Raw genomic sequence first — 15,436 nt, forward strand, 5'->3', positions numbered from 1 at the left:
GGTTCATGGAGCTACCAAACAGTGGGAATAGGAGGGAGAAATCCAGGATATCGAAGGAAAACAGGGAGGGGAAGAGCCACAAATTCTGGCACAAATGGAATTCCAGACGTGGAAAATGGGACAGGATTGAAGGTCCATGGATCCCATCCAAACCATTTTGGGATTCTGGGATCCAGGACACTCAGGATCCATCCCGAGGGATTTCAATGGAATTTGGGGATGGAAAAGGGAAGGGAGACCCTGGAGTCTCGAATTCCCAGTGAAGCTCCGGGATCCCAAAATTCTTTCCCAGAGAGGAGCTGGGATGGGGATGGATCCAATCCCAGGCTGGCAGAGCTGAGAATGGAGGGAATTCCCTGGGAAAGGGGAAATGGGATTCCTGGGATATCCCAGAGTATCCTGGCGATCTAAAAATCCCCAAATCCCCCCCAAAAACCACAAAATTCCAAAACCCCCAAATCAAAAAAAAAACCCCAAATCCCGAAGAAAACGTCAAATCCCAAAAAGAAAAATCTAAAAAAGTTTTCCCAAAAAACACCCAAATTCCCACGGACTTGAATTCCCAGAGAATCCCTGGGAGCATCCCAGTAAATTTGGGAACAACCCGGGATCACGGAAGCGTCGGGATAGGAACGGGCTGGAAATTCCCTATCCCGCCCAACCCCAAAGCTCCCAATCCACGTCGGGAATTCCCGCGCTAACGGCGGTCGGGTGTCGGCGTTCCCAGGCATGGCGCAGCAGGGCGAGGCCGCCTTCGCGCCCGCGCTCAGCCCCGGCAGCCCCCTGGTGTCGCCGCAGCTGCCGCCGGCGCCGCCCGCGCCCGGGTACCAGTCGCCGGAGCTGAAATCCTGGCAGGCCGGAGCCATGGGGAGCAACGGGTGAGGATCGGCGGGAACCGGCGGGCGGGGCGGGCGGGGCGGCGCGGGGTCGCCGGTTGGGATTGGTCTTTGGGATTTCATATGGGAATTGTCCTTTGGAATTGTCCATTGGAATGATCCATTGCTGTGATCCATGGGATTTGTCCGTTGGAGTCACCCATTGCAAATTCCCATGGGAATTGTCCGTTGGAATTGTCCATTGGAATGATCCATTGCTGTGATCCATGGGATTTGTCTGTTGGAGTCACCCATTGCAACTTCCCATGGGAATTGTCCTTTGGAATTGTCCATTGCAATGAACTATTGGAATTATCCATGGGATTTGTCCGTTGGAGTCACCCATTGGAACTTCCCATGGGAATTGTCCGTTGGAATTGTCCATTGGAATGAGGTATTGGAATTATCCATGGGATTTGTCCATTGGAGTCACCCATTGCAACCTCCCATGGGAATCACTCTTTGGAAACACCCATTGGAGTTATCCAGTGGTATCACCCATTGGAATTATCCTTTGGAGACACCCTTAGGAATTGTCCATTAGAATTTCCCGTTGGAATTATCCATTGCAATTGTCTTTTGGAATTATCCATTGGAATTACTCACTAGAATTATCCATTGGAATTATTCATTGACTCATCCTTTGGAATTATCCATTGGAACTTCCCATGGGAATCACCCATTGGATCTATCCATTGGAATGATCCATGGGAATTGTCCATTGGAGTCACCCGTTGGAGTTATCCGTTGGAGTTATCCGTTGGAATCATCCATTGGAATCAGCAATGGGAATTATCCATTGCAGTCATCCATTGGAATTTCCCATGGAACCACCCATTGGTTACCCATTGGAATGATCCACTGGAGTCATTCTTTGGAATCATCCATGGGAATCACCCATGGGAATTATTATCCATTGGAATTATTCATCAGAGTCACCCGTTGGAATTATCCATTGGAATCACCCATTGGAGTCACCCACACCCATTGAAATCTCACTTTGGAATTACCCATTGGAGTCACCCTTTGGAATTATTCATTGGAATTTCCCTTTGGAATCACGCATTAGGTTACCCTATGGAATTATCCATTGGAATCTCCCATTGGATTAGCAACTGGAATTATCCATTGGAATTATCCATTGGAATTATCCATTGGAATTTCCCATTGGAATCTCCCATTGGGTTACCCACTGGAATTATCCATTGGAATCTCCCATTGGAATTTCCCATTGGAATCACCCTTTGGAATCACCTCCTGCACTTAGGATGGAGCTACGGATCCCTGGGAAAAGGGAATGGGATCAGGAATGGGGTCGGGAATGGGGTCGGGAATGGGTGGGTACAGGATGGGAGCAGCTCCAGGGAAAGGGGAGCTTGGGGTGGGAGCTTCTGGGAAGGAATTCCTGGCTGGGCTGGAATTCCCACAGAATCCCTGGGAGTGTCCAGGGAAAGGCTGGAAAATCCCAGGATAGTGGGATTGGAATGGGGTGGGATTGAAGGTCCATGGATCCCATCCAAACCATTCCAGGATTCTGGGATGCAGGGCACTCAGGATCCATCCTGATGGATTTTTATGGAATTCGGGGATGGAAAAGGAAAGGGAGATCCTTCCTGGAGATCGATTTTCCCGGGGAATTCCTGAAATTCCTTCATGAAGAGGAGTCAGGATGGGGATGGATCCAATCCTAGGCTGGGAGAGGTGGGAATGGAGGGAATTCCCTGGGAAAAGTGGGAAAATAGGATCTAGGAAGGAATTCCTGGCTGGGCTGGAATTCCCAGAGAATCCATGGCCACCTCATCCTTGGAATTTTTCCAAGGAAAGATTGGGATCCTGGAATATTCCCGAGGCTTCTCTTCTAGATCCCTTGCCACTCAAACCACTCTAGAGTTCCCTGAATCCCAGTTTCTTGTGGAACAAAGGAAATTCCGTGGGAAAGGAGGAGGATTTTGGGAGGGGCTGGAATTCCCAGAAAATCCCAGAATTGTGGGGATTCCTGAATCCCAGTTCCCTGTGGAACACAGGGAGTTCCATGAGAAAGGAGGAGGAGGAATTTGAGAAGGGGCCAAGCTGAAATTCCCAAAAAACCCCTGGGAGCACCCAAGGAAAACTCGGAGCGCGGAGATCGCGCCGAGCGCGCGACTTCAACCTTTACAAATCCCGACTCCAAACCATCCAGGAACTTGTTTGGGGTTTTTTTTTTTTTTTTTTGGGATTCCCGTTTTCCCGGGGCGCTGTGACGGCTGTTCCCGGTCCCGCAGGGCGTTCCCGGGCGCGGCGGCGCCGGCGGCTCCGGCGGGGATGTACAACAACATGAGCATCACCGTGTCCATGGCCGGCGGCGGCGCCGGCATCGGCCCCATGGGCGGCGGCATCCCCATCAACCCCATGATGGCCGGCGTCAGCTCCATGTGCTCCGAGCAGGTCGGTGCCAGCGCGGCATGGGAATGGGGATGGGAGCGGCATCGGGATCGGGATTGGGAATGGGGTGGGATTGGAAATGGGGTTGGGAATGGGGTTGTGGATCCCTGGGAATGGGATCGGAAATGGGGTCGGGAATGGGGTTGTGGATCTGTGGGAATGGGATTGGGATTGGGGTTGTGGATCAATGGGATCGGGAATGGGATCAGGAATGGGGCCATAAATCGGATCAGGAATGGGGCCATGGATGACTGGGAATAAGGAATAGGATTGGGAATAGGTTCAGGAATGAGGCAATAGATTCCTGGGAGTAGGGAATGGAATCAGGAACAGGATCAGGAAGGAGTCTCTGGATCTGTGGGAATAGGGAATGGGATCAGGAATGGGGTCATGGATCCCTGGGAATAAGAAATAGGATTGGGAGTAGGACTGGGAATAGGACCAGGAATGGCATAATAGATCCCTGGGAATAGGGAATGGGATCAGGAATAGGGAATGGGAATGAGGTCATGGATTGCTGCGAATAGGAAATGGGATCAGGAACAGGATCAGGAATGGGGCTGTGGATCCCAGGGAATGGGGAATGTGATCAGGAATGGGAACAGGAACGGGATCAGGAATGTGATCAGGAATGTGATCAGGAATGGGATCAGGAATGGGATCAGGAATGGGATCAGGAATGGGATCAGGAAGGAGCGAGAAGCAGACAGGAAAAGCCTGAAGCAGACCCCCCCGCCGCCGCCATCCCCCATTGGAGCAGATCCCAAACCCCAAACCCCAAACCCCGAACCCCAAACCCCAAACCCGCACTCCGGAGCTCCCTCCGCCTTCCCCAATCCCCGGAATGGCGGCTGAGCGCGGCCGTTGCTCCGGCAGGTCCCGGACGCGGCGCTGAGGCCTCCAGGGCTCTACTGCAACCAGCTGGGCTCCGGGGAGCTGCTCAAGGCCGAGCCGGACGGCGCCCAGGTCAGTAGCTGCTCCTCAAACCTCTCGGAGGCTCCAGAGGATGGGAGGATTCCCAAAAAAAAATCCGGGATAATCCGGTGTGGTGGTCACAGAATGGGTTGGGTTGGGTTGGAAGGTTCATCCAGGAGGTCATGGTTGGGGTGGAGGTGTTGGCTCCAATTGGGTGACACCTCTTGGGATTGGCGTCACCACGGTGTCACCGGTGTTGAGTGACATCCATTGGGTGACACCCATTAGGGTTGAAGCCACCACGGTGCCACCAGCGTTGAGTGACACGCACTGGGTGACACCTCTTGGGTTTGGAGTCACCACAGTACCACTAGCATTGAGTGGCACCCATTGGGTGACACCCATTAGGGTTGAAGCCACCACGGTGCCACCAGCGTTGAGTGACACGCACTGGGTGACACCTCTTGGGTTTGCAGCCACCAGGATGACACCAGTGTTGGTGACACTCACTGGGGTTGAAGCCACAATGGTCCCGCTGGTGTTGGGTGGCTCTCCTTGGGTTGGAGCCACCAAGGTGCCACCACCGTTGGGTGACACCCAGTGGGTGACACCCTTGGTGTTGAAGCCAGCAGGGTCCCACTGGAGTTGGGTGACATCCGTTGTGGTTGGAGTCACCAAGGTCCCATCACTGTTGGGTGACACCCATTGGGTGACACCTCTTGGAGCTGAAGCCACCAGAGTCTCAACAGCATTGGGTGACACCCATTGGATTAAAGTCACCATGGTGCCACCAGCATTGGGTGACACCCACTGGGTGACATCTCTTAGGGTTGGAGCCACCAGGGTCACACCAGTGTTGGGTGACACCCGCTGGGTGACACGACTTGGGGATGAAGTCACCACAGTCACACTGGCACTGAGTGACACCCATTGGGTGACATTTGGGTTGGAGCCACCAGGGTCTCAACAGTATTGGGTGACACCCGTTGGGTTGAAGCCACCAAGGGTTCTGCTGGAGCTGGGGACACCCAATGGGCTTGGGAGTCACCAAGGTCCCATCAGTGTTGGGTGACACCCACTGGGTGACACCCACTGGGGTTGGAGCCACCACGGTCCCGCTGGAGTTGGGTGACACCCATTGGGTGACATCTCCTAGGGTTGGAGCCACCAGGGTCACACTGGAGTTAGGTGACACCCTTGGGGTTGGAGTCACCAATGTCCCATCAATGTTGGGTGACACCCATTGGGTTGAAGTCACCACGGTGCCACCAGTGTTGGGTGACACCCATTGGGTGACACCTCTTGGGCTTGAAGCCACCAGGGTCCCGCTGGAGTTGGGTGACACCCACTGGGTGACACCTATTAGGGAAGAAGCCACCAAGGTCTCACAGGTTTGGGTGACACCCGCTGGGTTAAAGTCAGCACGGTGCCACCAGCATTGGGTGACATCCACTGGGTGACATCTCCTGGGTTTGGAGCCACCATGGTCCCACAGTGTTGGGTGACACCTGTTGGGTTGAAGCCACCAAGGTGCCACCAGCGTTGGGTGACACCCGTTGGGGTCGGAGCCACCAGGGTCCCACAGTGTTGGGTGACACCTGTTGGGTTGAAGCCACCAAGGTGCCACCAGCGGAGCCACCAGGGTCCCGCTGGAGTTGGGTGACACCCGTTGGGTGACAATGAACCTCTGGCGCTGAAGTCACCCCAGTGCCACCACTGCTGGGTGACACACACCGAGTGACACCTTGGCCCTGAAGCCACCGCGGTGCCACCACCGCCAGGTGCCACCAAATCCGCACCCAAAATCGCAGGAACGTCGCTCCCGGTGCCGCATCCGCCAGGAATCCGAAATCCGGGATGGCTCCGGGCCCCGCACCCACCCCAAACCAGCCCTGATCCTCAACCCCTGCAGATGTCCCAAACCCCATCCCAGCTCCTTTCAGAGCTGTTTTCTTACCATAATCCCAATTTTTTTTCTTGGATCAACACCTGGAGCCACCAGGACCCTCCCCATCTATGAAAATCAGGGATGGCTCCACCTCCACAGAAATCTGGGATGGCTCCACAAAAATCCACCCCACAACCTACCCTGTTCCTCAACCCCCTTGAGATGTCTCCAGACCCCATCCCAGCCCCATTTGGAGCCGTTTTCCCACCCTAATCCCAATTTTTTTTCCTGGATCAGCGCTGGGAGCCTCCCCATCCAGAAAACCACAGAATTAAAAAATCCGAGATGGCTCCAGACCTCCATCCACACCCCGTTCCTCAAACCCCTTCAGATGTCTCCAACCCTCAGCCCAGCTCCATTCAGAGCCATTTTCCCACCATGATCCCATTTTTTTTTTTCCTGGATCAACACCTGGAGCTCTCCATTCACAGAACCACGGAATTAAAAAATCCAGGATGGCTCCTGGACCTCACCCACCCCATTCCTCAAACCCCTTGAGATGTCTCCAAACTCCACTCCAGCTTCATTTGGAGCTGTATTTTTGCCCTAATCCCAATTTTTTTTTTCCTGGATCAACCTCTGGAGCCACCAGGATCCTCCCAATCCTCAAAAATCCAGGATGGCTCCACTCCACCCACCCCATGACCAACCCCATTCCATGAGGGCTCTCCAACCCCATCCCAGCTCTGTTCAGAGCCAGTTTTCCACCACAATCCCAATTATTTTTCCTAGATCAGTGGCCAGAGCCACCAGGAGCCTCCCAATCCACAAAAATCCAGGATGGCTCCACCTCCACCCATCCTGTTCCTCAACCCCCTTGAGATGTCTCCAAACCCCATCCCAGCTCTTTTTGGAGCCGTTTTTCCACCACAATCCCAAGTTTTTTTCTTCCCTGGATCAACATCTGGAGCCACCAGGAACCTCCTGATCCATGAAAATCTGGGATGGTTCCACCTCCACCCACTGCACTCCTTGAGGTCTCTCCAACCACATCCCAGCTCCCTTTGGAGTCGTTTTTCCACCCTAATCCAAACTTTTTTTTCCTGGATCGACACCTGGAGCCACCAGGAACCTCCCAATCCACGAAAATCCAGGATGGCTCCAGGGCTCTACCCCAGCTCCATTTGGAGCTGTTTTTCCACCACAATCCAAATTTTTTTTTCCTGGATCAGCACCTGGAGCCACCAGGAACCTCCTGACCCACAGAACCACGGAATTCAAAAATCCAGGATGGCTCCTGGACCTCACCCACCCCATGAGATATTTCCAAACCTCACCCCAGCTCCATTCCAGAGCCACTTTTCTGCCGTAATCCCAAATTTTTTTTCCTGAATCAACATCTGGAGCCACCAGGAACCTCCCAAGCCACGAAAATCCAGGATGGCTCCACCTCCACAGAAATCTGGGATGGCTCCACAAAAATCCACCCCACGACCAACCCTATTCCTCAATGCCCTTGAGATTTCTCCAGACCCCATCTCAGCTCCTTTTGGAGCTTTTTTCCCGCCCTAATCCCAAATTTTTTTCCTGGATCAGCATCTGGAGCCACCAGGAACCTCCCCATCCACAGAACTGGAAAACTAAAAAATCCAGGATGGCTTCAGGAGCTGTACCCACCCCATGACCAATCCTGTTCCTCAACCCTTCTGAGATACCTCCAAACCCATCCCAGCTCCATTCAGAGCCGTTTTTTTGCCGTAATCCCAAATTTTTTTCTTGGGTCAACATCTGGAGCCACCAGGAACCTCCTGATCCAAAGAACCATAGAATTAAAAAATCCAGGATGGCTTCAGGACCTGCACCCACCCCATGACCAACCCCGTTTGTCAACCCCCTTGAGATGTCTCCAAACTCCACCCCAGCTCTTTTTGAAGCCCTTTTTTTGCCATAATCCCATTTTTTTTTCCTGGATCAATGCCCAGAGCCAGCAGGAGTTTCCCAATCCATGAAAATCTGGGATGGCTCCAACTCCACCCACCCCACAACCAACCTCATTCCATGAGGGTTCTCCAACCCCAACCCAGTTGTCTGGAGCTGTTTTTTTGCCCTAATCCCAAATATTTTTCCTGGATCAATACCTGGAGCCACCAGGAACCTCCCAATCCATGAAAATCTGGGATGGCTCCACCTCCACAAAAATCCAGGATGGCTCCTGGACCTCACCCACCCCACATTCCTCAACCCCCTTGAGATGTCTCCAGACCCCATCTGAGCTCCATTTTGAGCCTTTTTTTTCTCCTTAATCCCAAATTTTTTGTCCTGGATCAGCGCCTGGAGCCACCAGGAACCTCCTAATCCACAAAATTCCAGGATGGCTCTACCCACCCCACATCCCTCAAACCCCTTGAGATGTCTCCAAACCCCATCCCAGCCCCGTTCTGGAGCTGTTTTTCTGCTGTAATCCCAATTTTTTTTCCTAGATCAACACCTGGAGCCACCAGGAACTTCCCAATCCACAAAAATCCAGGGTGGCTCCACCTCCACCCCATGACCAACTCACTGCTTGAGGGCTCTCCAGTCCCATCCCAGCTCTGTTTGGAGCTGTTTTTCTGCCCTAATCCAACATTTTTTTCCTGGATCAACACCTGGAGCCACCAGGAACTTCCCAATCCATGAAAATCTGGGATGGCTCCACCTCCACAAAAATCCAGGATGGCTTCTGGACCTCACCCACCCCACATTCCTCAACCCCCTTTAGATGTCTCCAGACTCCATCTGAGCTCCATTTTGAGCCTTTTTTTCTCCTTAATCCCAAATTTTTTGTCCTGGATCAGCGCCTGGAGCCACCAGGAACCTCCTAATCCACAAAATTCCAGGGTGGCTCCACCTCCACCCCATTCCTCAACCCCCCGAGATGTCTCCAAACCCCGGCTCAGCTCTTTTTGGAGCCGTTTTTTTTGCCATAATCCCAATTTTTTTTTTCCTTGATCAGCACCTGGAGCCATCATGAATCTCCCAATCCACAGAACCACGGATTTTAAAAATCTGGGACAGCTCCACCTCCACCCACCCCACATTCCTCAAACCCCTTGAGATGTCTCCAACCCCATCCCAGCTCCCTTCAGATCCGTTTTTTTGCCATAATCCCAATTTTTTTTTTTTTCCTGGATCAACACCTGACATCCACCAGGAACCTTCCAATCCACGAAATTCCAGGATGGCTCCAGCTCCACCCCGTTCCTCAACCCCGCTGAGATGCCTCCACCCCTCCCCACCTCCCTTGGAGCCGTTTTTTCCGCCTGTTTCGTTTTTTTCCCCCCGGAGCCGACTGAGCCGCAGCGCTTTTCTTTTTGTAGGACGCGAAGACCGAAGAGTTCTTCTCTGGGGTGGCTCCAGACTAGAGGAGAAGTTCTCTAGTGAGTTTCCCGCTTCACGTAGTTCCCAGATCCCGCTGCCGCCCCTTCCCCGGATCCGCTAAATCCCGTTTTTTTTTTCTTTTTTTTTGTTCTTTTTTTTTTTTTTTTTTTGGTATTTTTTTTTTTTTTTGGGAATCCCTCCCAGGTGCAGCAGGTCCAGGTGTTCGCCGACGTCCAGTGCACGGTGAATTTGGTGGGAGATCCTTACCTCAACCCGCCGCCGGCTCCGTTGGCCAATCCCAAAAATCCCGGCGCGCCGCCGCCGCCGCCGCCTCCGCCGGGACAAGGGAAGAGCCTCCTGCAGCAGCTGCTGACGGAATGAAGAGCCCAAAAAAAAAAACAAAAAAAAAAAACCTCGGGAATTCCCCACCCCCCAAAAAAAAAAAAATTAAAAAAAAAACTCGGGAAGATGGACACGAAAAAAAGAGAGAGATTATTATATAGGATCTATTTTTATGGGAATTTTGATATCCAGCCCCCGCCGCCGCCGTCGGAATGTTTGGAGAGAAAATGGAAAATGGGGGCAGGGGGGGTTTTTGGGGAGGGGGGGATGGGGTTTGCACCAAGGTTTGTCCCCTGTTTTTTTGGGGTTTTGGGCCTTTTTCCCTGTTCCTCCCCCCATTTTTCTCCGTTTTTGCCTCCCTTTTCCTCATTTTTCCTTCTTTTTCATTTTCCTCCTTTTCCTTCTTTTTCATTTTTCTTATTTTTCTCCTTTTCCTCCATTTTTTTCTTTTCCTTCTTTTTTCCTTTCTCTCCTTTTCCGCCTCTTTTCCTTCTTTTATTTTTTCCACTTTCCTCCTTTTCCCTCATTTTTCCTCTTTTCTTTCCTTTTTCCTTTTTTCTCCCCTTTTCCTCTTTCCTTCCTTTTCCTATTTTCCCCATTTTCCTCCTTTTCCTATTTTTTCTTTCTTCCTTTTCCTGTTTTCCTCCTTTTCCCTCTTGCCCTCCTTTTCCTCCTCTTTTCATCCTTCTCCTTTTCTTATTTTCCCCATTTTCCTTTTTCTTTGTCTTTTCTTTCTTTTTCCCTTCCCTCCTTTTCCTCTTTTCTGTATTTTCCCCTTTTCTTTTTTTCTCTTTCCTCCTTTTCTCTCCTTTTCCTCTTTCCCCCATTTTTCCTTTTTTTTCTTCTTTTCCCCCATTTTCCCTTTATTTTCATTTTTCCCTTTCTTGCTTTTCTTTTTCCTCTTTTCCTTTTCCCTCCTCTTTCCTTCATCTTTTCCTTTTTCCTCCTTCCTCCATTTTTCCTTTTCCTCCTTCTCATCTTTTTCCCTATTTCCCCATTTCCATCTTTTCCCAATTTCATCCCAACATTTCCTTTTCCCCATCCCTTTTTCCTCCATTTTCTTATTTTCATATTTTCCGACCATTTCCCCCATTTCTTCTCCCGTTTTCTCCCTTTTTTCCCCTTCCCCCTTTTCCTCCTTTTTTCTGTTTCTCCTTCCCCCCATTTTTTCTCCCTTTTCCCTTTTCTTTCCCATTTCCTTCTTCCCTTTCCCCCTTTGCTCAATTTTCCCCCTTTCTCTCCCCCTTTTCCTCTTCTTTTATCCTTTTCCCCTTCTTCCCTTCCCCACTTCCCCTTTTTCCTTTTCTCCCTCTTCCTCTTTTCCTTATTTTCCTATTCCTTTTTCCTTGTCCCCTTCTTTCCTCTTTTTCTTTTTCCTCTTGTCCTCCCTCCTTTCCCTCTTTATTCCTATTTTCTGTCTTTATTTTCCTTTCCCCCTTTTTCTCCCCTTCCTTTTCCCCTTTTTCCTTTTCATTCCTCTTTTCCCTCTTTCTCCTCCTTTTCCCCTCTTCCTTTTTTTTTCTTTTCCCCATTTTCTTCCCTCTTTTCCTCAACCTTTTCCCCTTTTTCCCTGTTTATCTTTTTTCCTATTTTTCTTTTTTTTCTTCCGTATTTTTCTTTTTTCTTTTTCCTTTTCCCTTATTTTCCATATTTTTCCTTTTTTCATCCCCCTTCTTTTCCCCTATTTTCCTTTTTTCTCAGTTTCCCCTTTTTTCCTTTTTCCCTATTTCCCATTTTTCCTTTTTCCCTTTTCTTTTTTCCAATTTTTCTTTTTTTCCCAATTTTTCCTTTTTCCCCATTTTCCATTTCCCCATTTTCTCTTTTCTCCTTTTTTTCCAGTTTTTCATTTTTTTCTTATTTTCCCCTCTAATCTTCCTTATCTCTTTTTCCCCCTTTTTTTTCTTTTTTCAGTCTTTCTTTACCCCCTTTTCCTTTTTTCCCCTTTTCCCCTATTTTTCCTTTTTTCCCAATTTTTCCTTTTCCCCCCCTTTTTCTTTTTTTCCTTTTCTACTTTTTTCTTTTATTTTCCTCTTTTTTCATTTCCCCTTTTTTTTATTTTTTTCCCTTTTTCCTTTTCCCCCTTTTTTTCCCCAATTTCCCTCCCTTTTCCCCACCCACTCCAGGCCCATTCCAATTTTTTAAATTCCCATTCCCGGCTCCAAGAATTCCCAAGAAAACACCAGGAAAAGGAAAAAAGAGGAAGAGGAGGAAGAGGAAGCTCAGTCTCAGCTGGATCTGACGCGGGGCACGGAAAAAAAAAACCAAAAAACGGGAAAAATCCGGAATTCTGCGGGAAAATCCGACTTTTTTTTTTCTTCAATCCACGCTCAAAAATTCCCAAATTTTTTTCTTCCCTTTCCCTTCAGCTCGTGCGTACAATCAGCTTTTTCTAGCAAAAAAAAAAAAAAAAATCGTGGAATTTGTCAGGTTTTGGGGTTTTTTTCCAAAAAAAAAAAAAAAAACAAAAAAAAAAAGCAAGTGAAAAAACACACAAAAAAAAAAAAAAAAAAAAGAAAAAAATTCATATTTTGACCCAGTTTTTTTCATGTTTTTTGAAGGTTTTCCCATCCCATGGAATTCTGTGGGATGAGGAGGGAAAACCTCGTGTACAGTGCAAGAAAATAGGGGAAAAAAATGAAAAAAAAAATTGGAAAAAACCGGGAAAATCCGCAATAATTTTTAGGGAATTAAAAAAAAATAAAAAAAGAGGGAGGGGGGAGGGGCTCTTGTAGATAATTTTTTTTTTTTTTTCCAAGGGGAAAAAGATGGAAAACTTCTGGAAAAACTATGGAAAAAAATAATAATAATAAAATGGTTCTTTTTTTTTTTTTTTTCCTGCTTGGATTGTGTTTAACAGCTGGAGTAGCTTCGGATATTTAAAATAATAATAATAATAAATAATTAATTAATAATTAATAATAATAATAATAAAAGAATAATAATGGAATTCTCTGTCAGGAAAAAGCTTTTTTTTTGGTGGGGTTTTCCTTGGATTGAAAATTATAATGAATTTTTTTTTTTTTTTTAAGCTTTGGTGGAATTTTTAGGGAATTTTGGTTTTGTTGTTTTCTACTAAAAATTATGGGGTAAAAAAAGAGGAAAAACAGCAAAAAAAAAAAAAGGGAAAAATTTGGAGTCTGCATCCAAAATTTTGGTAGTTTTGGGGGGAATTTGGGATGTGGGAAGAGGAAGAATTTGGAGGAAATGGAAAAATGGGGAAAAAATTGAAAAAAATGAAAAAAAATTGAAGTAAAAGGGAAAAAATTGGGGAAAAAATTGTGAAAATGGGGTGGAAATGGGAAAAATTGGGAAAAATGGGGAGAAAAAAAAAACAAAATTGGGAAGAAAAGGGAAATTCGATTCCTGGAGCTGAAAATTTGGGAATTCTGGTGGAAAAATGGGAAAAAAAAAATTAGAGCTGGGATGGGATTTTTGTGCTGTTTTTTGGGATTGAAATTCCTCAAAATTCCAAATTTTGGCAAAATCAGGGATCTGTGGATTTGGGAAAACCAAGGAACAACATCCCCAAGTCCACGGGAATTTGGGAATTTTCCTGGAAATTCCAGGAATTTGGAGGAAAAATCCTCAGATCTCATCCTGGGGAGGATTATTGTGGTTCCAGGTGGCTCCAACTTTTCCTTGGGATTCTCTGGGAATTTCCCAAATTTCCACCTAAATTTTTCCAGGGAAAAATCTGGAATCTTGACAGATATTTGGGGTTTTTTCCTGTTATTTCTCCCTTTTTCCCCCTCATTTTCCTCCTTTTTCCCTCCTTTTTTTTCCCCCAGTTTTCCTCCTTTTCCCCTTTTTTCTCTCATTTTCTTCCCTTTACCCTGATTTTCCTTTCTTTTTTCTTTTTTCCTTCCTTTCCCCCTTTTTCTCTTATTTTCCCTTTTCCCCTCATTTTACTTTTCTCCCTTTTTCCCTGATTTTCCTCCTTTTTTTCCCCCTTTTACTTTTTTCCTTTTCTCCCCTCAATTTCCTCTTTTTTCTCCCCCCATTTTCCTACTTTTTCCCAAATTTTTCTTTTTTCCTCATTTTCCTCTTTTTTCTTTTTTCCCCTCATTCTCCATTTTTTAATTTTTTCCCCTCATTTTCCTTTCCCCCTCATTTCCATTCCTCTTTTTTCCCCTTCCCCCCTCATTTTCCTCCTTTTTTTCCTTTTTCTAATTTTCTTTCCTCTTTTTAAACCTCATTTGCCTCTTTTTCTCTCCCTTCTCTCATTTCCTTCTTTTTCCCTAATTTTCCCCCTCATTTTCCTGATTTTTATTTTTTCCTCATTTTTCTATTCCTAGTCCCCCCTTTCCCCCCTCATTTTCCTTTTTTCCCTCATTTTTCCTCCTTTCCCCCTCATTGTCCCCTTGTTGTTTTTTTCCTCATTTTCCTTTTCCCCCTTATGTTCCCTTTTTCCCCTTTTTTCTCTCATTTTTCCTCCTTACCCCCATTTTATCTTTTTTTCCTCATTTTCCTCCTTTTATCCTCCATTTTCTTCCTTTTTTCCCCCTCATTTTCCTCCTTTTGTCTTTTCCCTCATTTCCTTTTTTCTCTCATTTTCCTCCTGTTTTTCCCCCTTGTTTTCTCTCATTTTTTCCTCCTCTTCCCTTCATTTTCTCTTTTTTTCTCCCTCATTTTCCTCTTTTTTTCCTCAATTTTCCTCCTTTTTTCCCCCTTTCCCCCCTCTTTTCCCTCATTTTCCTCCTCGTTTTTCTCAGTTTTTTCTCTCATTTTTTTCATCATTTCCCCCATTCTTGTTTTTTCCTTATTTTCCTGTTCTTTTCTCCATTTTCCTCTTTTCCTCCCTTTTCTTCCTCATTTTCCTTCTTTTCTCTTTTCCCTCATTTTCCACCTCATTTTTCTCCTTTTTTTCTCTCATTTTTTCATAATTTTCCTCTTTTTTCTGCATTTCCTCCTTTTTCCCCCTTTTTTCTCCATCTTCCTCCTTTTTCCCTCATTTTCCCCTTTTTTCTCTCATTTTTCTTCCTTTCCCCCTCAATTTCTCTTTTTTCTTTTTCCCTCATTTTCCTCTTTTTTCCTCCATTTTCCTCCAGATTTTTCCCCTTTCTTCTCTCATTTTCCCCCCTTTCCTCCCTTTTTCTTTTTTCCTCATTTTCTTCCATTTTTCCCCATTTTCCTCTTTTTTCCTCCATTTTCCTCTTTTTTCCCCTTTCCTTTTTTTTCCCTCCCACTTTTTCCACTTTTCCCTTTTTTTTCCCCCTCTCCAAAAATCCCACCAGGATTTTCTCAACCAACCCCAAAATCTTTGGGATAACAAATCAAAACCACAGAATTTCCACTGGGAACAACACTTCAAAAAATCCATGGAATTCCAGCATTGCACAGCCCCAAAACCACAGAATTTGACCCTGGATTTCTCCTGAAAATTCCCAATTTTCCACCCAATTTCTTCCCCAAATTCCTCCTGAAATCCCCAAAAATTCCCAATTTCTTTCCCAAATTTCTCCCCTTTCCATGCAGGAATTATTTCCTGTTAATATTCCCCCATTATTTCCTGTTAAATTCTCAAATTTTCTCCCCAAAATTCTTTCTAAAATTCCTCCTGAAATCCCAAAATTCTCCCCAAAATTCTCAAATTCTCCCCCAAATTCCTCCAGAAATTCCCAAATTCTCCCCAAAATCC

At 47.0% G+C, this 15,436-nt stretch overlaps 1 protein-coding gene across 1 annotated transcript in view; it reads left to right on the plus strand.

The window, feature by feature from the left end:
- The window catches only part of NCOA1 (nuclear receptor coactivator 1), a 53,867-nt gene extending 42,931 nt beyond the window's left edge, over positions 1-10,936 (plus strand). The window contains exons 19-22 of the mRNA XM_056515658.1: positions 728-878; positions 3,137-3,299; positions 4,173-4,262; positions 9,661-10,936. Of these exons, the coding sequence (XP_056371633.1) occupies positions 728-878; positions 3,137-3,299; positions 4,173-4,262; positions 9,661-9,837 (581 nt within the window). The 3' untranslated portion in view covers positions 9,838-10,936. The remainder of the gene's footprint in view (positions 1-727; positions 879-3,136; positions 3,300-4,172; positions 4,263-9,660) is intronic.
- The last annotated feature ends 4,500 nt before the right edge of the window (positions 10,937-15,436 follow it).

The sequence above is a fragment of the Oenanthe melanoleuca genome, unplaced genomic scaffold (genome assembly GCF_029582105.1).
Source record: "Oenanthe melanoleuca isolate GR-GAL-2019-014 unplaced genomic scaffold, OMel1.0 S029, whole genome shotgun sequence".
NCBI classification, from domain to species: domain Eukaryota; kingdom Metazoa; phylum Chordata; class Aves; order Passeriformes; family Muscicapidae; genus Oenanthe; species Oenanthe melanoleuca.